This window comes from Ovis aries, chromosome 3 (genome assembly GCF_016772045.2).
Source record: "Ovis aries strain OAR_USU_Benz2616 breed Rambouillet chromosome 3, ARS-UI_Ramb_v3.0, whole genome shotgun sequence".
NCBI lineage: Eukaryota > Metazoa > Chordata > Mammalia > Artiodactyla > Bovidae > Ovis > Ovis aries.
The window spans coordinates 18395019-18420395 of record NC_056056.1 but is presented as its reverse complement, the minus strand read 5'-3'; the positions used below and the strand labels follow the sequence as shown (position 1 = coordinate 18420395).

The window sequence follows — 25377 nt, the reverse complement described above, 5'->3', positions numbered from 1 at the left end:
GAAGGCCGCCCCCCAAGCAGGGAGTACCTATTGTGGGGAGGGCTTTTGTAAGATATTTTCTCTGTAAAGAGTTTGGAACATAGTAAGTGCTGAATGACTATTAGCTATTACTGTTATAACACCTGTGTGTGTCATGGCTTATAACAGTTATCCTGCTGCTGCTGCTGCGTCACTTCAGTCATGTCTGACTCTGTGTGACCCCATAGACGGCAGCCCACCAGGCTCCTCCGTCCCTGGCATTCTCCAGGCAAGAACACTGGAGTGGGTTGCCATTTCCTTCTCCAGTGCATGAAAGTGAAAAGTGAAAGTGAAGTCTCTCAGTCGTGTCCAACCCTCAGCAATCCCATGGACTGCAGCTTTCCAGGCTCCTCCGTCCATGGGATTCTCCAGGCAAGAGTACTGGAGTGGGGTGCCATTGCCTTCTTTGAACAGTTATCCTACTGGACTCTAATAAGTTTTTTTTTTTTTTAAGCTGTTCACTAGGGTAGATTTTAAGCCCTTGAGGGAAGGAACTCTTTATTATCTCTTGAATCTCTAATGCTGGACCAGCTAGTGTTGGCTTGTAGCATCAGTGAAAGAATGTTTGTTTGAGAAGAAGAATGGCTTAGTGGAAAGAACTTGGGTTTTGGAGTCAAGAAAAAGGAATCTGCTTTAAATTCTTTTGATCGCAAAAAGGAGATATGAAAGAGTAAATACCAAGACAAGGAAATGGACTAATACCTATATATTTAAAAATTTTAACGATAGTTGAAACAATTTCTGCTTCATTGAAGAAAGTAGCCCAATGAAATAACACACACCTGGAATGTTTCAATTTATCTGGGTTTCATTGTGTTTCTCTTCTTCCCATTCATAGGTGGTCAGTTTTCAAGTGTTAGAATGTGTTTCTCATTAAAACCTAAGGACAGCAGGAGAAATTATCATTGAAGGGTACAGCGAGGTCTTTTTTTGTTAGGTCCCAGTATGAACAGTAAGTGATACTTTATGGGAGGGTGTAGATACATTCACAGAGTAAGGAGAGCGGCATCATCGGTAGTAGGGAGTCAGCAGCCTGCCTTCTCCATCAGCCTGTCCCTGAACACAGGCTCGTTGTGGTCCTCAGCGTTGTTTTAGTTTTAGCAGTTTCGGTTCCCTTCCAGCGTTGTCACATTCTCTTCTGACGGTGCGGTGACAAGGTGCAGGCTGTAATGACGTCAGTGCCCCTTTTCACTGGGGTGAATGTTACCTGCTTTCACTCTGACAGGGCCAGCCTTTCAGCCTTTCTCCTCCTTTACCCTGGGGCTTCCCTAGGCTTTTCCATTCCTGGTTTCACATGCAGATTAAGATGTCATCTGGGATGGGAAGGGAGGTGGGAGGGGGGTTCAGAATGGGGAACACATGTACACCCATGGCTGATTCATGTCATTGTATGGCAAACACCACTAAAATATTGAAATTAGCCTCCAATTAAAATAAATAAGTAAATTTTTAAAAAAGATGTCATCTGGCAGATTCTTAAGATCAGGTTTGGTCTCAACAACTGGGCGAGTGTGGCTCCCCGTGGCCGCAGTGGGGTGGGGTGGGGTGGGGTGTGTGCTAGCCGGGAAGTCCCCTCCCTCCCCGGGGAGGGAAGGTCCCTGGAACATGTGACCCTGGTAGGGTCCCTCCCATGCACAGGACATGAGAGGACTTGCAGTCCCACAGTCCAGAATTAGCAACTGCATATGGGAAAACAGTAATTTTTCTGAACACCTGTTTTTAAGATGGGGAGAGTCGTGACTGTTTTCCAAGTTGCTGAGAGTATTATTTGATCACTAGAGGTTGTAAGATACCTCAGATGCTCTAACGGCTCAACAAAGGGTATTTCGAAGCTCAGGCAGGTGTTGTGACGTCCCCTCCATGTGGTGGGCGCTTCTCTGTGCTGGGCATTGCTGTTCCTTCTCACTGCCCGCTTCATTTCACTGCCCCTCCTGACTGCACTGCCAGCCAGGGCGCAGATGCCCAGGGAGCAGCGGGGCTTGGACTGGAATCTGCAGCTGGCGACCCTTGCACTGTCCCCTACCATGGGCACACGTGCCCATATGTGCTTTTGATAGGTGGTTACTTCTGAAGTGGGATGAGGGGGATAAATCAGGAGTTTGGGGTAAGGAGAAACACACTACTGTAAATAGAATAGATAACCAACAAGGCCCTACTCTGTAGCATAGGGAACTATACTCAATATTTTGTAGTAAGCTATAGGGAGAAAGAATCTGAAAAATAATACATGTATGTGTGCATATATATGTGAAATCTGTATGTGAGGTACCTGAAACGAACACGGCATTGTAAATCAGCTATACTTCAATAAAATTTTTAAAAAGTATATCATGGAAAGGTTTTTTTATTGGTGTGTGAATTTACTACTTAGAAGGTAACTCTTTTTAGAATTATGGATTTGTTTGGTAAGTCACTTCTAGTAGGATACAGAATAGAATCCTTAAAAACTGATCATTTTTGTTGGCAGTTAGATAGGAAAGAAAACTGTTTCCTTTGTTCTGTGGACTGGGGAGCATAAAATTTTAATGGTCATTGTTTCTCTTTTGGGAGGAAAAAAGCTTCCAAAGACTTAGTTTTAGACAGAAAAGGAGTCAAATTTTAAAACTTTGTTTTACTGGACAAAAAATTCTGTCCTGTAATTTATTGTTTAGAATTTTTTAAAATAATAAATTTAAATAATAAATTCTGTCCCGTAATTTATTATTTAAATTTTTCTTTATATAAAAAGTTTTATTATTAAAGTTAACAATACTTGCCCACCGTAGAAATTTGGAAAGCATGTTGCTAACTTAGAATTTGAATTCCACATCCTTAGGGACGACACGTGCACTTTGAGAGTTTCTCTTTCTCCCTGGGTCGTGCTCTCTTGGAGCCTTCCCCTTGCCGTCTCCAAGGTGGGTGCACTCTCCCCTGGCCCCTGCGCAGGCTGCATTCTGCAGCTTCCTTTTGCTGCATTTGTGAGCCAGATTCTTTCTCGAATCCTTGCCTTCTTATTTGCCCTGGACTTTTATTTTTGCTGAAGCCCATCTCCAAGTAACTCCCCAAGAAAGAGTATAAGGACAGTAAGTTTTCTGAGTCTTTATGTATTTGAAATTATCTTCATGCAGCTTTAGGTTGAAAAAAACCTGCCTGCAATGCAGGAGACCCGGGTTCGATCCCTGGGTGAAAAAGATCCCCTGGGGAAGGAAATGGCAACCCGCTCCGGTATTCTTGCCTGGAGAATCCCATGGATGGAGGAGCCTGGAAGGCCATAGTCTGTGGGGTCGCAGAGAGTTGCAGGTGACTGAGTAACTAACACTTTCACCTTTTTCACTGACTTTCCCTTTTAACTTTTAAGACACTGTGCCATTGTCCTTCAGTGTACAGTACTGTTGATAAGTCTGAAGCTAGTCTAGAATCTCTTCACGTGTAGTTGACCTGATTTTCTTTCTTGAAGAGTCGTGGGGTCTTCCTGTTTTTCTTGATGTTCTTAAATTTCACATTATGTCTGATTACTGATACTTGGTGAATTTGTTCAGATTGAAGATTCATGTTCTTTAGCTCTGAGAAATCCTCACGAATTATTTGTTAGGTAACCTCTCCTTTGTCTTTGTTGTCATTGTTTTCTTTCTGGACCTCTTATTTATTAAGATATTGACATCTTGGATGAGTTCTGTATCTCTTGCTACCTGTGTCTTTTGGAGATTTCCCTCAACTTTATATGTCAACCTCTGATAGATTGTATTTCTCAAAAAATAGTCATAGTGATCTTTCTGGCACGTGTCACTCCCTATTAAGAGGTGGAATGTATTTCCTTGATCCTGGCCAGGTTTGTGACTGCTCCAGCTGACAGTACGGTGAAGGTGATGCTCTGTGATGCTGAGGGGTTAGGTCACTAAAAGGCCACAGCTTCTGTTGCTGTGGGTGTGTGTGGCTCTCTGTCTGTCTGACTCAGAATGCTGATGCTTGGAACCCAGACAGTGGGGCACGCATGATAGGATTTTTGAAAATGAACTTTTAATGTTAGAACAGTTTTAATTTACAGAGAGTTGTGAAGGTAGAAAGTTCTTATATAACCCACATCCACTTTTTCCTGTTGTTAATGTGTTACATTAGAATGCTCTTTTACCACAATGGGTGAACCAGTATTATACGTTATTATTAAACTACATGCTTTAGTTGGATTTCCTTAGTTTTTCTTTAAGGTCTATGTGAGTTAATTTGGAGTGTCATTACAAGTAACAATGACTGGATGACCTCAACAACATTTATTTCTCATGTTTCTGGAGGCTGAAGTTTGAGATCTGGTGCCAGTGTGGTGAGGTTCTGGTGAGGCCTCTCTCCCTGGCTTGCAGATGCTGCCTTTTCGCTCTTGTGTTCATATGGTCTTTCCTCTTTGTGTGTGTGGGGGGTAGGGGGCGGGGGTGGGAGGGAGGAAGGGAGGAAGGGGAGGAGAGACAGGGCAGGAGCTCCCTCTCTGGTATCTGTTCTTACAAGGGCACCAATCCCCTCACAAGGGCCCCAGCCTCATTACCTAATTACATCCTAAGGGTTCCATCTCCAAATTCCATCACATCAGGAGTTAGGGCTTCAGTGTGTGAATTGAAAGTGAAAGTGATGGTCGCTCAATCATGTCCAACTCTTTTTGACCCCATGGGCTATATGGTGCATGGAATTCTCCAGGCCAAAATACTGGACTGGGTAGCCTTTCCCTTCTCCTGGGGATCTTCCCAAACCAGGGATCCATCCCAGGTCTCCTGCATTGCAGGCAGATGCTTTACCAGCTGAGCCACAAGGGAAGCCCAAGAATACTGGAGTGGGTAGCCTCTCCCTTCTCCAGCGGATCTTCCCGACCCAGGAATTGAACCGGAGTCTCCTGCAATGCAGGCGGATTCTTTACCAGCTGAGCTATGCAGGAAGCCAAGTGTATGAATTGAGGGGGGGACACAAATATTCAGTCCATAACAAGGTCCTTCTTGTGACCCAGGACCCTGCATGGGATAGTCCACACTTAAATTCAGTCGTCATGTTTGTTGGGTTTCTCCAGACTGTGGCAGTTTTCCTCATATGTCCCTTGTTTTGGATGAGGTGTCCAGCTTTGAGAGTCATCAGGGATTGTATAGAAAGCCCTTCAGGGGGGTTTGTCTGATGTTTCCTTCATGACTGATCTGGCCGGTGGGTGTCTGGGAGATGGAGCCCGGAGGTGCCAGTCACTTCAGTCACGTCATGTCCAGGGCACGTGCTTTCCACCTGACGTATCACCGCTGGTATTGGCCTGGTCTCCTGGCTGAGGTGGTGCTGCCAGGCCTCTCCAGGGAGGCTTCTCCCTTCTACCCCAACTTTTTTTCCACACCGTCATCTGGAAGAAGGCAGCTGAGCAGCCTGTGCTGGCAAGGCAGACCCTCCAAGGAGCTGAAATGGAGAAATGAGCTTGCCTGGTTTCCTTTTTGGAAGACCTTGTTAGCGTGTGGAGCATGGGAGGAGGACCCGGAGGAGCTGAGTGTGTTGGCAACAAAGCAGAAGGCTTGCCCAGGGGCTCCTGAAAGGCAGAGCAGCTGTGACTCCCTGATGTCCTGAATGCACGAGGAGAGGAGCTGGCGGGAGGGGACGCCCGTCTGGTGTGCTTGGCCTAAAGAGCTGGGCAGACAGTGGGGGCTTAGGGGAGAGGTGGCTTTGGAGCGTGCGGAGGGAAGGACTGAAAGCCTCCTCTGACTCAGGGAGCCGGTCAGACTCAAAGAAGGAATGATAAAGAGACCATTGCCCTTGAGTCCAGAGTTCAGGGTGGAGGGCTGGGGCTCAGGATTCGATTTCCAGAATTCCATTTTGCTTTCAGACCAAGACTTTGGCTTTGCTAGAATGAGGAGCCTCTGGTAGTTTGATCAGAACAATGAGGAATGTTCAAAATCAAACAAATGTCCTTTCTGATAGCATTGTGTATAAAAAGAAATGCTAAAAGTCCGTTATACACATCTGTGTTTTTTTTCCTGTCTTGCATACAGGGTCATCATTGCCATCTTCCTAAATTCCATATATATGTGTTAGTATACTGTATTGGTGTTTTTCTTTCTGGCTTACTTCACTCTGTATAATTGGCTCCAGTTTCATCCATCTCATCAGAACTGATTCAAATGAATTCTTTTTAATGGCTGAGTAATACTCCATTGTGTATATGTCTGACACAGGGTGCAGCATGCTTGGGGCTGGTGCATGGGGATGACCCAGAGGGATGTTGTGGGGAGGGAGGTGGGAAGGGGGTTCATGTTTCGGAACGCATGTAAGAATTAAAGATCTTAAAATTAAAAAAATGAAAAACTAAAACAAAAAAAAAATTAAAAAAAAAAAAAAGAAATGCTGATTTTGGTGAGCGTTAGCGGCTCGCTGTCCCAACTTTTAGAGCCAGCCCAGCGGCGGAAGATCCAGAATTTGATTTGGATGTCTTACAGCTTCTTGGGAAAAGATGGGAAATTTTTAGTTTTTGTTCCTGAGGAACTGTATACATATATTTGGGGGCCGCAAAGACAGCCAGTTGTGTTTCCTGCTCCTCAGAGGGAAGCCGGGCGGGGGTCAGAGCCTCCAACCAGCTGGATTTCCATGTGGCCGTCGCCTGTGGCTTTGGTCTTCTCTCAGGCAGGACGCCAGCCCCTTCTGGCTTCCTCCTGCTCTTGCTCCCTCTCTTGTGACCCGTGGGGTGACTGCCTTTCCTGTCTTGATCTCTCTCCTGGTGATGATGAAGAGAGGGAGGCGGAAGGATTTGCATCATTTGGGGCCGTGATAGGACTTTCTAAAGATCCTTGACAGTCATCCATCAGATTACATTAACACTTGACTGGTGGTGCTGATGACTTAGGTATAAGCTGCTATATTCATAGAACTTGGGCATCCCCAGTGGCTCAGCAGAGAAGAATCCACCTGCAATGCAGGAGACGTGGGTTCGATCCCTGGGTCAGGAGGATCCCCTGGAGGAGGGCCCAGCAACCCATTCCAGCATTCTTGTCTGGAGAATCCCATGGACAGAGGAGCCTGGCGGGCTACAGTCCATGGGGTCACAAAGAGGGGCCACTGAACATACACGCATACATAGAACCTGGTCCATTATCTATTCAAAAACAGAGTAAATGAATAATCTGGGGGGATCTGTGGTTCTCTTGGGCTTCCCTGGTGGCTCAAACGGCAAAGAATCCACCTGCAATGCGTGAGACCTGTGTTCGATCCCTGAGTCAGGAAGATCCCCTGGAGGAATGCATGGCAACCCACTCCAGCATTCTTGCCTGGGGAATCCCATGGACAGAGGAGCCTGGTGGGCTACAGTCCATGGGGTCGCAGAGTCGGACACAACTGAACGACAGCACATGGTTCTTTCATTTTTCTCCCCCAGAGTTCTTTACTTGTGGAGCGTTTTTGTACTGGTGCATCTTACCTTTTCTGGGGAGTTGTTTATAAGAAACAGGTTTGCAGGAGATGATACACTAGCACCACGTGCTCTTAGAGGATGTGGCGTCCTCACTCATGCCTCCAGCTTCAGGAAAACCTTCCTGAGCTCCCTGGGTGCCCTTCTTGCCCTTCTTAGGGCTCATCCAGGACAGAGGAGTCACTGTTGGAATTTGGGGTTTAGTATCTCCTTGCTTTTCTTCATAGTGTTAACTACAACATAATGTTTGCCCAGTTTTGACTTTTGACCTTTATGCAGATGATTCATACTATATGTTTTCTTCTGTGTCTTATTTCTTCCATCAGGCTGTATTTGTTTATGTTGGTGGCTGTCGCTGCGGTTCTTAAATTTCCACCCTGATCTGGTGTGAATACACTCTCGCTTGTTTGTGTCCTCCTGTCCAAGATATTTGCGTGGTTTCTGGGTTTTACTGTATAAATAATGCTTCCCTGGACGTTCTTGTTCACAGGTTCTTGTCACATGAACAAGAACCTGTGAGAGTTTCTCTGAGTTTATTTCCTTATGGGTCAAGTTATGGTCATGGAGAATGTATCTTTAACTTTGCTAAATAATGCCAAGCTGATTTCCAAAGTGGTTATAACCAGAATACACAGCTGGGTATTCAGTTTCTTTCATTCCTCATCCATACCAGCACCTGGCTCCTATTGTTACCAGATTGATAAATTTTGGCCAGTCTCATGGGCGTGAAAAAATACTTTGTGATTTTACTTTTCCTTACTCCTAAACAAGTGAGGTTAGTGTTTTCTTATAGTTCCTGGCGATTTGTCTTTCCTTTGCTGTGAAGTGCTTAGTCCTGTCTTTTGCCTATTTTTAAATTGGATAGTTGTGTTTCTTTAAAAAAAATTTTTTTTAAAGAATATTTCTGGTAATTCTATCCTGTCCTATATTAAAAGCTTCCTGGTGGCTCAGATGATAAAGAAGCTTCCTGCAAGGCAGGAGACATGGGTTTAATCCCTGGGTCAGGAAGATCCCGGGAGAAGGGAATGGCAACCTGCTCCAATATTCTTGCCTGGAGAATCCCATGGACAGAGGAGTCTGGCAGGCTACAGTCCATGGGGTTGCAAAGAGTGGGACACAACTGAGCGACTAACACTTTTTTCCTGTATTAGTTCTGGTTGTATTTTAAAAACTGTGTATTTATTTATCTGTCTATGCTGGGCCTTAGTGCAGCACGTGGGATCTTTGATCTCTGTTGTGGCATGCAGGATCTTTTTAGGTACAGCAAGCGAGGTCTAGTTTCCTGACCAGGGATCAAACCTGGGCACCCTGCATTGGGAGCACAGAATGTTGGCCGCTGGACCACTAGGGGAGTTTTGTCTTTTTCATCTTGGTTTTTAGAGGTTCTCTCTGTTTTGGATTCTTCATTGTAAGTATTGCAAAATATCTTCTCCCCGTTTGTAGCTTGATTTTCCATTTTCCTATGGTGTCTTCCAGTGAAGACATCCTTGATTATTTATCTTAAAAAGTAATTTAAAAAATTAAAAAGTTGTGATAACATGTGTACATATATAAAATTTAGCATCTTAACCATTTTTAACTGTATGGTTCGGTAGGGTTAAGGATATTCACATTGTTGTATGACAGATCTCCAAAACTTTTTCATCTTGTAATACAGAAACTGTGCACCCACTAAACAACTCTCTTTTTCCCCCTTCCTCCAGCCCCCGGTAACCATGAACTTACTCTTCCTCTGTGGGTTTGACTGTTTTACATGCTTCATGTAAGCTCTTGGAGCTTCTTGGCTGCATCATGGAGCTCCCCTCTGGGGGTCTGAACCAGCTGGCCAGGTAGGCCAGGTAGGTAGGTAAAGGATCAGAAGGGTGCATCATGTTTGTTTGGGTTTAGGGAATGTATTTCATGATCTACAAGAGTGGACAGAGACTATTCTTATTTTCATATTAAGAAACTGTTGTATGAAGTGATATAAATGTGATATACTGTGGTAGAAAGTGACGGATGCCAGAGGTGAGCCGGTCAGGGCTGGGGTGGGGGTTTCTGTTGATGGTCTGTTAGGTGGTAACGGATGCTTCATTTGGACTCGCAGCTGCAGCTGCTGTGATGCGCTCAGTGCAGTTCACCCTGGTCTGTTCTGTGCTCTTTGTCATGTGTGGTTCCTTGCCAGCTGGTTGCATGCCACTTGCCTTATCCTTTGAGGAGAACCTCTGTTAAAGTCAGGGGTTCACAGACTTGGACTGTTCTATCTTTAATCGGGGATGTGTGCTCACGACACACCTCGAGACGGAGCTGCTTTCTTGTGAGTCATAAACACCTCCTTCAACGACTTAATTATGGGACTTTGTTGGCTCTGTGGTGCTGCTTAATATTCACCTCGGAGTTGGTGTAAATATTTGATAATCTGGTTGTACAGATGGTCTGCCAGCTGTGGCTTCCTTTTGAGCCTGGGAGCAGGAACTTGTTAGCTGTTTTCATGGAGTCTCTGCATCAGGACTGGTGGAGCCTGGCCTCCCAGGACCCCCTGCGTGACTGGACCCAGGTGCATCTCTTGTGGTTGACTCAGCACCTGTCACTGTGCAGTTTGGAGGTCAATTACTTACTGTGATTTGGGTCCAGGAATTACTTTTCAGCTCATGCTTAAAATAAAATGACATCAAGCAACAGGAGGACGAGATGATACATAAATTTGGAATAATGTTGTGACTGGAATAAGATAACAAAATTTGAGTTTGCAATTATTTAAAACACATGTGTTAAGTGCTGGTCATAGGTCAGAAATAGATGCTGAGAAATAAACAAAATAGACAAAAATCCCTGTTTTAATGAAATGTGCATTCTAGGGATATCTTAGTGAGTGACTGTAGGGTAATTCACAGTGCATGACAGCGTGAGGCACAATGATTGATTATGATTTTCTGGGTAGCAATATCTGAAACCTTTAAAAATTCTAAAAAAAGAAGTTCAAAGTGCTTACATTGGCCCATTCACTAATGTATTCTTTAAGTGCTTAATGGCTAAGTATTCTGAAGGGAAGGAGTTCATAACCAAAGCTAAGCATTAAATGTTAATACTTTTTATGTTGACATGATTGTTATTGAAAAGTATACTATTTTTGATGGGAAGCAGTATTATTTCAAAATCAAATCAAGACATTTTGAACTGAAATCTGATGATAATGAGGCAGCCCAGGAGAAGAGTGAGTTTTTTGCATCATTTGAAGCCTTTTATAATTAATAGGATAACTGAAATTGACTTTTTTTTTTTAAGGATAGGTAGTTTTTACTCAGTAGCATTTAGGTCCCCATGGACTGTAGCCTGCCAGGCTCCCTTATCTGTCAGTTCAGTTCAGTCACTCAGTCGTGTCCGACTCTGTGACCCCATGAATCGCAGCACGCCAGGCCTCCCTGTCCATCACCAGCTCCCGGAGTTCACTCAGACTCATATCCATCGAGTCAGCGATGCCATCCAGCCATCTCATCCTCTGTTGTCCCCTGCTCCTCCTGCCCCCAATCCCTCCCAGCATCAGAGTCTTTTCCAATGAGTCAACTCTTCGCATGAGGTGGCCAAAGTACTGGAGTTTCAGCTTTAGCATCATTCCTTCCAAAGAAATCCCAGGGCTGATCTCCTTCAGAATGGACTGGTTGGATCTCCTTGCAGTCCAAGGGACTCTCAAGAGTCTTCCCCGACACCACAGTTCAAAAGCATCAATTCTTTGGAGCTCAACTTTCTTCACAGTCCAACTCTCACATCCGTACATGACCACAGGAAAAACCATAGCCTTGACTAGACGGACCTTAGTCGGCAAAGTAATGTCTCTGCTTTTGAATATGCTATCTAGGTTGGTCATAACTTCTCTTCCAAGGAGTAAGCATCTTTTAATTTTATGGCTGCAGTCACCATCTGCAGTGATTTTGGAGCCCCAAAAAATAAACTCTGACACTGTTTCCACTGTTTCCCCATTTATTTCCCATGAAGTGATGGGACCAGATGCCATGATCTTCGTTTTCTGAATGTTGAGCTTTAAGCCAACCTTTTCACTCTTTCACTTTCATCAAGAGGCTTTTTAGCTCCTCTTCACTTTCTGCCATAAGGGTGGTGTCATCTGCATATCTGAGGTGATTAATATTTCTCCCAGCAATCTTGATTCCAGCTTGTGTTTCTTCCAGTCCAGCGTTTCTCATGATGTACTCTGCATATAAGTTAAATAAGCAGGGTGACAATATACAGCCTCAGCGTACTCCTTTTCCTATTTGGAACCAGTCTGTTGTTCCATGTCCAGTTCTAACTGTTCCTTCCTGACCTGCATATAGGTTTCTCAAGAGGCAGGTCAGGTGGTCTGTATTCCCATCTCTTTCAGAATTTTCCAGTTTATTGTGAATGTTAAAAAATGATTGAGTAGCACAGGGAACTATATTGAATATCCTGTGATAAACCTAATGGAAAAGAATGTAAAAACGGAATATATGTGGGACATCCCCTGCAGTCCAGTGGTTAAGACTTTGTCTTCCAATGCCAGAGGATACGGGTTTGATCTGTCATCTGGGAGCTAAGATCCCACATGCCTCATGGCCAAAAAACCAAAATATAATACAGATGCAAATCCAAGACTTTAAAAAATGGTCCACATTAAAAAAAAAAACTAAAAAAACCAAAGGAACGTATATATGTGTATAACAGTCACTGCTGCACAGCAGAGATTGACGCAGTGTTGTGAATCAGCTATACTTCGGTAAAAAATTAAAAAAAAAAGAAAGGTTGGGAACGCTGCTTTAGCTTGGAAGATGTAGGGGGCTTTTGAAGATGTGATGTTTGAGTTCTGATGTGAAGGGTGAAGTGTCCTGTCTGCGTTGTGTGCATTTCAGGTGGGGGTTGGGGAGCCTTTGGCCTTGAGGTGGAGACTGATCTGCTTCTGGTCACTGTGGATCAGTTCGCCTTTTCTAGAAACTGATATAAATAGAATCATTCTCTTCGTTTGTTCTAAATTCTTTAATAAATTTAAATTATTCTGAGATTCATCTATGTTGTGTGTGTCAAAATAGTTCATTCCTTTTTCTTGCTAATATCCTCTGTGTGAATGTGCTAGGATTTGTTTATTCAGTCAGTGTGAATTTAGATTCCTCTTCCTTTTCCCCTTCAGCGGGTCTTCTGCTTTGCTGATATTATTTGTAACCACCTAAGAGATAGACATTTCACACACCCGCACACACTCTCTCTTTCTCACTCCAAACACTCCCAGTGAAAGGGGAGATGCCTCCTTGTTCTTATGTTTATTCCTCTTTATCCCGTTAAGCGATGAGCTCCTAGTCAGTCACTCGTCAGAGGATGCTCGACAAGCCCTGTTGATGGGAAGCAGACCAGCTCTTCTTTGTGTCTGTGCTGTGTGCGATATTTTGGGATATGTGTGTGGCGAGTTTATTTTATCTGGGTTCAGCTTGTTTCCGCAGATTGCTTTTCCTTGAGCTTCATAATTTAGCAGCTGTGGATGCAGTTAATCGAGTACGTTTTAATTTCACAGGTAGACAGAAACAGATTCCTTCTTAGATGATAGGAATCTTGTATAGATGGCAAGACTGAAGTTAAATATGCTCTCGTCAACATGGAGATAGGTCCTTTTCATGGCTGGCGTCTTGATTAAATCTCTTGCTTTCTGCTTCTGTTTCTGGTGCCTTTGAAAAAGCTGACGGTTTTTTTGGTTTCTGCAGATGATCTGAGAATACGCTTCAGGATCTGTCAGTTAATGAACCCCCGGGAGTCTGGCTGTTTTTAACGATGTTGAATTCAGCTTGGGGTTGGCGGCTAGGGGATGTCTGGGCTTTCACCTTGTAGCTCTCCGTGCTGTTGTCTGGGGAGGATGAGAGGAGAACACTTAAGGGACAGGCCTGTCCTGGCGGACGTGGGTCTTTGCTGGCTGAGCCCGGTGTGTTTTGTTTATGCGGGATTAGGATAGGCAGTTGCTGTATAATCTGGGGGCCAGGATGGAGTCCCCAGAGGCCTGCCTGATGCCAGCCCCCGTTCTCCCAGCCCCCTTCGTGGCCCCCATTGTTCATGTTGATCTGTGTGTCTTCTTGGGCACCTCTCTGTTCTCTGAGTGCAGGATCAGCCTTGTCTGTCTTGTTTCTTCTGCCTAAACAGTAATTGTCTACAGAAGGTTCAGTAGAATCTGTCAGGTCTCTAAGAAAGAAGGTAAAATATGAGCTGTTATATTTTGAGTGCCAGTGGGCTTCCCAGGTGGCACTAAGTGGCAGAGAACCCACCTGATAACACAGGAAACACAAGAGATGTGGGTTCTATCACTGGGTCGGGAAGATCCCCTGGAAGAGGAAATGGCAACATACTGCAGTATTCTTGCCTGGAAAATTCCATGGACAGAGGAGCCTGGTGGGCTACAGTCATGGGATTGCAAAGAGTCAGACATGACTTAGCAGCTGAACAAAAAAAGAAGTAGTTTTACCACTCAGGTGGGCATCCCCACACAATATGGTTGATTGCTTGTTTGGGGGAATTTTTTATGAATAGATGTTTACGTGTTGTATGTGTTTCTCTGAGTTAAATTCAAGAGATGTATGGCTTCTTTCATATAGAGCGTGTGTTTAGTCCATATGCTGTTAAGAAGCTGTAATTTTTCACTTTCATTGTCTGTGTAGTTACCTATTGTATGACTATACCACAGTGTATTTAGCCATTTTGCTGGTGGTAATGGGCATTGGATTTTTTCTGGCACTTGGCTATTAGGAACAGTACATTCTTGATCATGTCTCCAGGCCCTGCATAGTGGCCTGGCTGAGTCACAGGGAGTGAGTGAGTAGCTATAGTCCTGTAAGAAGACGCTCAGCATGTGTGAGAGACCCCATCACTCCACACCAGTATGGGCAGACTTCGAAACATTTGGCAATCTGGTTGATATATAATGGTATCTTATGTGGATTTAATTTATATTATTTCCTAGAGATTTAAAGAGTGGTTCTTGCATCGCATTTGGGCTCCATCATATCTACTTGACTTTGAGGTTGGTTGATGAGGACACATTTCTGAAACATAAAGGACACCAGCTTTGCCTGGGGAATTTAAAAAAAAAAAAGAATTTGAAGTTTTGTTTCAGACCAGGGGAATAAAAATTCTGGAGCAAGTATTCAAGAATCTAGTTCTAGTCAGTGGTGTAGGTGGTTACTGAACAGCTGGACTTACACTTACCTGGATGCAAGCACAGTGCTGAGGATGCTACAGGTTGTGTCTGTGGGGCTTCGAGGACCCCTCTGATCCTTGTCCACGGGCTCTACAGCTTGTTCCCCCAGCTCCGCCCCTGCAGGGTCTCCCCAAGACGGCCCAATTCCCTCGTGAGCCACTGGCTGAGGATGTAAGTGTGCTATCCAAAAGCCTTTTATACTGATAGAAAAGTACCATTAGATATAATTTGTCTTCCACTGATAGAGATACAGAGGCAGCAGCTGATTTGGGGGGTACTTCTGTTATTTGTTGAGTATTGCACATCGTTTTAAAAAGTTTTATTGAAGTAGAGTTGATTTACAATGTTGTGTGAATTTCTGCTGTACAGCACAGTGATTCAGTTATACATATATGCATATTTATCACAAGAGACTGAATACAGTTCCTTGTGCTATACAGTAGGACCTTTTTGTTTATCCATTCTGTATATAGTAGTTTGCATCTGCCAATCCCAAACCCTCAATCCCTCCCTCTCCCACACCCTCCCCTTCGGCAGCCACAAGTCTGTTCCCTCCCTATGTCTGTGAGCCTGTTTCTGTTACATCACTTCAGTTCAGTTCAGTCGTGTCCGATTTTTCACGACCCTGTGGACTGCAGCACGCCAGGCTTCCCTGTCCATCACCAACTCCCAGAGCCTACTCAAACTCATGTTCATCGAGTCAGTGATGCCATCCAACCATCTCATCCTCTGTCGAACCCTTCTCCTCCCACCTTCAGTCTTTCCCAGCATCAGGGTCTTTTCTAATGAGTCAGTTCTTCACATCAGGTGGCCAAAGTATTGGCGTTTCAGCTTCAGCATCAGTCCATCTTTGATCTCCTTTAAGATGGACTGGTTGGATCTCCTTGCAGTCCAAGGGACTCTCAAGAGTCTTCTCCAACACCACAGTTCAAAAGCTTCAATTCTTCAGTGCTCAGCTTTCTTTATAGTCCAACTCTCATATCCATACATGATGCTGGAAAAACCACAGCTTTGACGAGACGGACCTTTGTTGGTAGATAGATTCATTTGAGTCATTTTTAGGTTCCACATATACGTGACATCAGATGGTACTTGTCTTTCTAGTGTTGCCCTTCATGTTGAGCTGCCTTGAAATTTAAGGTTTTTCTTTATGTAAGTCAGTTGTTGGCTCACTATAGAATGCTTAGCTCTGACGTGGAGCTAATTAACTTGTATGGCATGGGTGGCAGTTTACACATTTTTTCATACGAGGTGTAGCTGTTGGTTTGGTGTGTCCGTGGGAGAAGGTTAGGGTTAGGGTCCTCCTCTGATGTCACTATCTTGGACCCTTCCCTCCCTAAATGCTTTTATTTTAGAGCATTATTAATTATTTCTTCAATAACCTTAAAAATAAGTGACTCTTACTGTTAGTTCTTTTGTTGTTGTCCCGTCATTCAGTTGTGTCTGACTCTTTTTCGACCCAATGGACTGCAGCCCAGCAGGCTCCTCTGTCCATGGGATTCTCCAGGCAAGGATACTGGAGTGGGTTGCCATTTTCTTCTCCAGGGGATCTTCCTGGACCAGGGACCCAACCCTCATCTCCTACATTGGCAGGCGGGTTCTTTGCCATTGCACTTCCAGGGAAGCCCTGCTATTTCTTTGGAGTGGCATAAATTTACCGAGGAGCAGCCTGCATGCCTGGACACTGCCTTAATTGTGAGATTGAACCACATCATTTGATGTCAAAGAAAATTCTTCTCTCACCCCCTCATGTGAAGCATGCTCCTTAGAAGGCATCTTCCGGTGTGCCTACAACAGCTGCTTTCATAGGTACTTCTGTGTGCAACTTTTCACAAAAGGCTTCTTTTGTATAAAATGGGAAGTGTTACAGAGGAGTCTTAAATGAACTAGAGTTTTCACCCTTGCTTCTTTCTCTGTCCTATGCCCTGCCTCCCCTCTCACCCGCCCTGCCCCCCCCCCCACTCCCAAACTTCTTGGGGGCAGTTTCTTTGAAGGCACATCAGGTCATTTGTGTAGGTATATTTTCAGCAAAATGGTGTTGAAAAAAAGGAACATAAAGTTGTTTCAGTCTAAATTTCCTTCCATTTGGAAGAAAGCTTGTGCGAAGGATTGACCCATAACAGCAGGAACAAATGTACACAGGCGTGTGTGTTTATTATTGTGTGTGTTAGGTGATGGCATTTTGTTAACCAGAATGGATGTATTTTGCAGATCACAGATTCCCTATGTGGTCTTTCCCATAGCCATCAAGTTGGACCTTTGAACGTTCTCTAGAAGTAGAGAGGCAGCTGGGGAGCAGCCTAGACTCAGACATGGTTTGGAGCCTGGGGTGCTCACTGTTACTGTAGGTGACCGTGAGCTGGTCGAGTGAACTGGGGAAGCAGCTCCTCGTTTCTCGGATCAAGGGATAGAAGCAGGGGAGAGTGCCCGCACACGTTGTGTCTCCATCCCCGCCTTGTAGGTCCCTTCCTTCTTGTTCTCTCTCCTCTCCAGCATGCGTTGCCTCCCCTGACCTACCCCACACATGAAGCAATGACTAAGACATGGTTTCAATTCACAAGTGCTATTTGGACATCTGGGCGTGTACCCTTTCCTTCTGTATAAAGGAACAAGTCTGGATATTCCCACCTGCTTGTCCTAGAGGTTTTTTGCTTGGTATCAATTGTGCTAGTCCCGCCTCCTGGAGCTCCCACTGTCATCTGATGGGCTGAATCCGTCTCCTTTGCAGCCTGGCTCTCCAAGGCCTGGGTAGCAGGTGTGCCTCTGACTACCCCTGTCAGGGTGATCGACGGCACCTGCTCCCGGGGTGGCTCCCGGGCACTCAAGCTGAACCCTAGTTCTGCGTGCTTTTGGAGCAGGAGCCCGCTTTACGTGTCGAGGTGTCTGTCTCCTGCACAGCAGTCCTGGACCCTCATGGATCAGGTCTGAACTATTCACAGCCAGGTTATCTAAACCCAGAGACATCGCTTCCTCATCTGTGGCCTTCTGCCCTGGATGTGCTGTCACCAGGCTCCCTGGGGAAGCTGCAGTTGCCAACTCAGGCGGCTGGTCTCAGTGCTGCGCCCTGTGGCCTGATGGTGCCTCATGAGCCTCCTCTTGCCCTGCTCCACACGGCACGCTGTCCTTGCAGCCCTGACCTGGCCGGGCCATGGCTTGCAGGCTGCGGGGTTCTGCCCTGGGTCCCCCATCTCTTCCGCTGTGTGGATCACTCTTAGACGTGCATCTGCTCTGAGGGCCTAGACATGCTCCCCAAGTGTACGTGCTGGCCTCCCCCCTGTGCTCTGAGACTGAGCGCAGGCGAGGGGGGTACATTCTCCCCTGGACTCTTGCACCTCGCATGGGCTCATGTCTCTGTCCCCTGGTGCTGGCTGGCCTCTCCTGGCCTCTCAGGCCCCAGTCGGTACCCTGACGGCCTGAGTGTTCTCTGTACCCGCTCAGCCCTCCTGGCTCAAGGAGGCTGGACCAGCCACGGCCTCCAGCCTGTTCCGAGCACCCATTGCTCTGTCCCCAGTTGGCAGGTGCAGAGCTTGGGTTTCATCACTCACTAAATCACCTGTGTTCATGCATCACGCATGGCCTCAACCCTGAGTGCCTCTGCATGGCATGCAGAGCCCCTCTGTCTCTGAACAGAGCCCCCCCCATTCTGGACCCCCTCCCCCTGCCCCCGCATGCTGACCCCTCACCCTGCATTCTGACCCCCTTCACCCCCACCCCGTCCCTGCATTCTGGCCCCCCTCCCCCTACATTCTGCCCCCCCCCCATTTGGACCCCCTCCCCCACTGCTCCCACCGCACTTGGCAAGCCTCAGCAAGTGCTTCCTTCATCTTGGGTTCTCTCGTTTTTGTGGAAGACACCCCTTCTCTGATATTCCAACACCACCGTGGCTCTCACCCCTGGAGGATGACTGGGACCTGTGTTTTTCTTTTTGAATTGTTGACTTTGGCACCTGCCCCCAAAGGTACCTGTTCAGTGTCTGGAGTGTGAGGTGTGATCTCATTCTCTTTACCTGTAAGATGACTGTGTTGAAACGAATGGTTATAGAGGTAACAGAATTCTGCATGCGGCGGTTCTGGAATGCTTCTGTAGTAATTCAGGGTTTGTTTTAGGTTAGACAAGTGCGAAAAGAGAGGGAGAGAGCGAGGCCTTGGTGCCTCCTGAGCTCCGCTGCCATTATGCCTCATGTCACGGGCTTGCTGAGCCACTCCTTCACGCACCCTCCTTTAGGGTGTTCTCGAAGTGCTTTCTGTCCAGCCGTTAATAACTGAGTTGACGTTCCTTCCACGTGTACGTGTTTCCTTTTCTCATTAGATTCTGAATCCATCTAGGGCCGGCAGTGGGACTTACGCATTTTATGACTCCTATGCTCTGCCCAGAATAGAGGCGCCATGCATTTTTGTTTAGTTACAACATATTTGAAAGAAAGTTTTTAAACTGTAGGACGCTTTGTAGGTGTGAATAGTTTTTAACGTCTATATTCATTTTTCTGGTATATCTACTTTTCGCTTAATTAAAAAAGTATTCTTGGAACCCTTTAGGAGAAAAAAAAGTGCTTATTAGAACCCGATGGAATGACATTTTGGTTGTATTGAGTTTAACTGATTCAAAGAACAATGGTCTCTCAGGCAATGTACAATGTCCAACTGTTTTTCTCCTTGTAATGCAAGAAAAAACACATAGCTGTCTGTGTCTCTGGGCAGAGATATCTCTGGATCTGTGGCGGCACTGACGTGTGGCTGGGTGATTTATTCCTAACTGAGCTTCCTGAAACAATGGTTTTGTTGTGTGTTTCTCACAGGTTCCTAATGTCAAATGGATTTTTCTTTTATTTGTAGATGTTAAGACCTATGTTTCTTAGTGTTCTAGGAGAACCTACTTCACGAGGGACAGAAAAGGAGGGTTTTCTCGAGTCTTTAATACCACAGGAGAGGCTCGTTTGTAGTCTTTTTAAAAAAAATCATTTTGTGAGGGCAAAAGAAATGTTAAGAAGGGAGAAAAAGGAGCCGCAGTCCTGTTCCCAGCTTGTGTTTCATTCCTGTAAATCGAGGGCGATGTTGTCCCTGCCGTTATGAGGATGTTTAAGGACTGGCCTTGGTGGGCTCGGGGGTGGTCTCTTTGCCTCATGGCTTTCCAGGGGCTCCTTCCTCTTGTTCACCTGCTGACTTCCTGGACCAGTTCCTGAGGCCCCTGGAGCTGAGACACGTAGTTCCTTTCAGTGCTGGCTTTAGACCAGCAGCATCCCCTTGACTCCTCTGCCAGGGATGCCACCGAACTCCTAACGGCAGAGGCTGCCTCCCACAGACTCTCAAGGATCTTGACTGGATCTTAACCCAGAGGAATTTAGGAGAAGCTCAGAACTCTTCTTCTCTACCAGTTACAGGTCGTCCAAGTCATTAAAATAAGTTTATCTTTCCCTCTAACCATATGGTGCCCTGTGCCACGTCTGCATCCCCGTGTCTTCCAGATTCTTCCTGGGCCCCTCCCAGCCTGTCCCCACGCTGGGCGCCAGTGTCCCTGTTGCGTATAGCACTGACGTGTGCATCAGCCCTTCCCTCTGAACGTGAGGCTGTCATCCTGGGAAAGACACCCTGGTTTTTGTTTTCGTTTCTTTAGCAAACTGGAAGATCTTAATTTTAAGTAACCTTGGTGTTTTTGTCGTGAGAATTTTAATGTAACATCAAATGAAACGTTCAAGTCTGTGTTGCTAATACAAAATTTTAATTTTTCTTTGCAGGTCAACTTTGTAGTGTGCCAACTCTTTGCCTTGCTAGCAGCCATTTGGTTTCGAACTTACCTACATTCAAGCAAAACTAGCTCTTTTATAAGACATGTCGTTGCTACCCTTTTGGGCCTTTATCTTGCACTTTTTTGCTTTGGATGGTAAGTAATTATTTTGATCATATTTAATGAAGATTTTGGATGTCTTTGTGAATTGAGTGTGTAGAAAAATACACTATGTAGACTTTTGTCCTTATATTTAGCCTATTAATGTTTTACATTTTTTATTTTTAATAGAAAAGATAAAGAGTGGAAAGTGGGCTTTGTCTCTTCAGTTTGGGCTCAGAGGACAGTTTGCTGTTTATAACTTACGAAAAAGGACCGATGAAGAGAAAAGACATCAAGACATTTTATTCTGTCATGAGTAGCTCTTCTACCTATTTTGCAGATCTTTTATGCCAGGACAAATGAACCGTTTAAAATAACTTGTTCCTTTCCGTACAAGTGGCTTGTAAGAGGCTGGTAAAGCCCATCAATAGAACTCTGTTACCATTTTTTATATTCTGCCATTAGCTGAATGAGGTTTTTGGTTGGGTTGGTTTTGGTGGGGAAGAATTATTTATGAATGGAAAGCTTTTATTTATGGCCCTTCAGATGCTCCATGTGTCTGTGTTTCTTCCACTTGGCTCCTTTCTTCATTATCAGGACTATTCTTGTAATACATACAGACACCCCGTAGTTCCTGTTTGTCCCAGATGACGGTGGTTGTAGCAGGAAAGCACAGTGTCTTGGCTAAACAGCAGAGACGCTCAGTAGAAGGATTCTTGGTGATTCCTCCTGAGTTTTCCTTCTTGTTGTTGTTCAGTCGCTCAGTTGTATCTGACTCTTTGTGACCCCGCAGACTGTAGCATGCCAGGCTTCCTTGTCCTTCACCATTTCCTTCTTAACTGAGAGCTTATGCTGCTGGCTCATTGGCTGTGTTTGCTCTTTGGCAGATTGTTGTTTGAGATGCAGATTCCCTGAGAGAATGCCAATGCAGTCGCTTGGTGGATGGTTTAAGGTAGTTCTTGCTGTGGGGTGTAGACTGGTGGATTTTGACAATGACTCTGTGTTTGTTCTGGGAGGTTGTTTTTGATTCTTGGTAGGGCTGAAATATCCTGGTATTTCTTAATCTAGTTTTTTCCTCTGGCAACCGTACATGTGTCCTAGAAACTCATGAAAATTCAATTAGGGGTTATTTATTCCTTCTCTGCCTTGTTGCCCTGTGACCAGTCCTCTGATAGGCCCTGCCAGTGGTAGGTGTGTGTGGAGTCCCAGGGTTTCTGTGCGCTTTCTTAAATCAGATCTAGGCATGGTTTCTCCCCTTCCTGGACAACATCAAAGTTTTCTTCAGTTTCTCAGGGGATTTCTATTTAAACTTATCTTAAATCATGCCATGGGTGTGTATTTAACTTTGTATCACAGAGCTTTTCAAATGCAAAATAACAGAAAATAGTAGAATGAACCCTCAAAGGCACATTATCCAGCTTCAACAATTGTTAAAATTCTACCGTTCCTATTTCATTCTTTCCTCAACTTATTTTTCTGTAATATTTTCAAGCATATTCCAGTTTACACATTTTACCCATATATACGTCAGTGTTCAATGTGTTTTGTCAGCATATTTTTTTTCTTCATTAAAAATTTTTTATTTTATTTTTGATTGGAGGATAATTACAATATTGTGTTGTTTTCTGCCATACATCAACATGAATCAGCCACAGGTATACAAATGTCCTCTCCCTCTTAAACCTCCCTCCCTCCTTCCTCCCCATCCCTCCCCTCTAGGTTGTCACAGACCGCCTGACTTGAGCTCCTTGAATCATATAGCAAATTTCCACTGGCTATCCCTTTTATACATGGTAATGTATATGTTTACATGCTGCTGTCTCTAATATCCCACCTTCTCTCTCCCTAACTATGTCCAAAAGTCTTTTCTCTGTGTCTGCATTTCCACTGCATGTTGTAAGGGATGGGGAAGGCTTGTCCAAAGTGACCAGCTCCAGACACCCTTCATTTTGTGGTCTGTGGACACAGAGAAGATGGAGATGTGATCCGTGTTTCCTGGGCCCATGTGACTGGGAGTCCTGCTGGAGGGAGAGGTGTTTACGGATGGGGGAGGGTGCTTTCTTGCTGTGAGGTCTTCTCAGATACTCTATCCCAGTGTCCCGAGGAGCTCACCTTAAGGTCAGGTGGTCATAAGTATGTCGATTTCTACGTGATAACTAGGATTTTAAAAAAGCGTACTCTATTCTTTCCTTGAAGGAGAAACTTTTTATATTCCTTTCTTTGGGAAAAGAGATTGTTTATGCCTCTGCACCAGGTAAAAGATAATTCTTTGCTACTTGATATAAGTGGGAAAGTAGAGTGTCCTTCTGGATTGCGTTTTAGCACTCTGTTAGCCTCGAAGGCAATCCTGTCTCCTATTGATTTTGACAAGTTGTCTTTTGGAAGACTGTGTTAGTGGTTGCCTAAATATAGTTGACTCTTTTACCTACTTGTATTTGGCCTCAGCTCTTTTTTTTTGACCCATCATCTATAAATTTCTTTTAACTGAGAATTAGTTTATACTTTTAATTTACTTGTTTAGCTATGTGAGAGCAGTGCAGGGTAATGGACTGGAGCTTAGACTGAATCCAGACAGACCTGGATTCCACTGTGGGTGCCTAAGCCTGGCAGCGCTGTGACTGGACACGTTATTCAGCCTTGGTAGCATCACTTTTCTCACCTGTAAAATGGAACCAATGGTGGTAGTCAGGTCTGAAAGACATAATACTGCAGAAGGGAGCTTAGCACAGTAGCCAGTTCTTTTCTGTTTCAGTTTATGGACACATATGTTTTTCTGAGTGCCAGCTTTCTGGTTATATAGTAGCATTCCAGGCCAACATTGTTTCCCTGTGTGTGTGTTTGTGTGTATGTGTGTTTCCGTGTGTGTGTGTGTGTGTGTGTGTGTGTGTGTATTTGTTAGGCAGAGGAAGAGACAGGCAGATGAACTCTCTACAGTGGGTAAGATAAGTCTCTTCTATACCTGTCTTGGAGCCTACTTCTTATTTGTAATATTTCTGTGGAAAGTTAAACATATTTATTAAGGAATAAATAATTAAGTAGCTTTTCACAGTGGAGGTGCCTGTTATTCTATGATGCTTAGGTTAGAAAGCAATTTTAATCATAGTTTAAGATCTTTATTAATACTTTAAATTATGTGCAATGGTTTCACCATTTTTTTCATACGTTATCCATGCTATCAGAGGGGAAAGAAAATAGAAATTTTGCGTGTGCGCACGCATGCATGCGTGTGTGTAGTCTTAGGGATAGTTTGGAGGGATTTTATTTTTTTCTCAAGTATTTATTTATTTGGCTGCTTGAATCTTAGTCATGGTGTGCAGGCTCAGTAGCTACATAGCATGTGGGATATTAGTTCCGCAGTCAGGAACTGAACCACATCCCCTGCATTAGAAGGCAGAGTCTTAACCACTGGACCACCCAGGGAGTCCCATGGATGGATTTTAAAACCAGAGATCTAAAGCGTGTTTTGCCTGACTTTTATGAAATGGGTGGATAAATTAGTTCTCTCATTTAATGGTGTATTTCTACATTAGAACATTAGAAAACACTGTATTATTTCTGTGAGAATGTTTTGTAGATGGATTACTGCAAATTAAGGATTGACTAGATTTGTATAAGGACACTTATTTGACTCGAGCCATCGTGTTTTCAGAATAAATCAATTTGGGTGTACCTGCTTTTAAATGAATTCTGATATTTAGTATTTTGGGCTCTTTTGTAAGTAACACTTGCAAAGACTACCGCAGCTGTATTGGCGCAGTCAGGTGAACAATTAAGTGATGTCTGTCAGGACGATTCTGAAACCCATGTTTCTCACTCCTTTTCATACTTGTGCCTTAGTAATGGAAAAGCGATAATGCTTCAGTCTCAAGACCCCATGGAGCTTTGGTGTAGCTGGGAAATGTGGGATGCTCAGCCCCCAAGTGTGGCTTTCTGGAGTCCTTATTTTTCCAGCCCTTGTGGGGCTTGTAAGATGAGACTCCTCTAGGGTATCCATACAGTGTTAGGCTTTGGAGGGTTTGCTTCCTTGTTTTTTTTTTTTTGGGGGGGCGGGAATATTCTGAGTTATGCATAAGCCCTTTTTATCCTGAATCATTTCAACTCGATGTTTGTGTGTAGGCCCTTCTAACCCTTCTAACAGTGCTCTTACTTTTTACAGGTATGCCTTACATTTTCTTGTACAGAGTGGAATTTCCTACTGTATCATGATCATAATAGGAGTGGAGAACATGCACAAGTAAGTGCTTTATTCACATATAAAACGGGTTCCAACATAATTGAATCGGGCCCAACAGAATTTTACCACGTTAAAAATTATTCTGAATTATGATCATTTTTTCAAGACCATAATTGATATAAAAGCAAAACCCTCGGTATGCATCACTCTTTCGTGTACTCAGAGCAGGGTTTCTCAGCCTCAGGGCTACTGATGGCTGAGACCGGATCATTCTTTGGTGGGTGGGACTGCTGTACGCCCTGTAAGATGCTGAGCACCATCCGTCGCTCCTGCCCACTTGGCGCTGGCAGCCTCTCCTCTCCAGGTTGTGACAACCATGGCTGTTTCCAGACAGTTTCACACGTCTCTTGTGGGGCCAGACCACTTCCGGGTAAGGACCACTGGCTTAGTCTTGGGTAACAGCAGTGCCGAGATGGAGTAAGCAAATAGATTAGAGAGAGATTTAGAAGGCACGTGTGGAAGGAATTGGTGATTGATGGGGAAAAAAGGTGTCAGGGTGACCCCAGGTTCCTGGTGTGAATAGTAAGGTAAATGGAATCAGAATTTCTGAGCATAGGGAAGCCTGGGGGTGGGGAGCATGTCTAGGGGATAAGCATTTCAAACAATGTGTGTGTGTGTGTGTTAGTCGCTCAGTCGTGTCCGACTCTTTGCGACCCCATAGACTAGATCCTGCCAGGTTCCTCCGTCCATGGAATTCTCCAGGCAAGATATTCACCTAAAACGGTGCTTGGTACG

General features: G+C 44.7%; 1 protein-coding gene across 1 annotated transcript in view; it reads left to right on the top strand.

The window, feature by feature from the left end:
* The window catches only part of MBOAT2 (membrane bound O-acyltransferase domain containing 2), a 107900-nt gene that overhangs the window by 25898 nt on the left and 56625 nt on the right, over positions 1-25377 (top strand). The window contains exons 2-3 of the mRNA XM_004005673.5: positions 20317-20462; positions 24565-24642. Coding sequence (XP_004005722.2) covers positions 20317-20462; positions 24565-24642 — 224 coding nt within the window. The remainder of the gene's footprint in view (positions 1-20316; positions 20463-24564; positions 24643-25377) is intronic.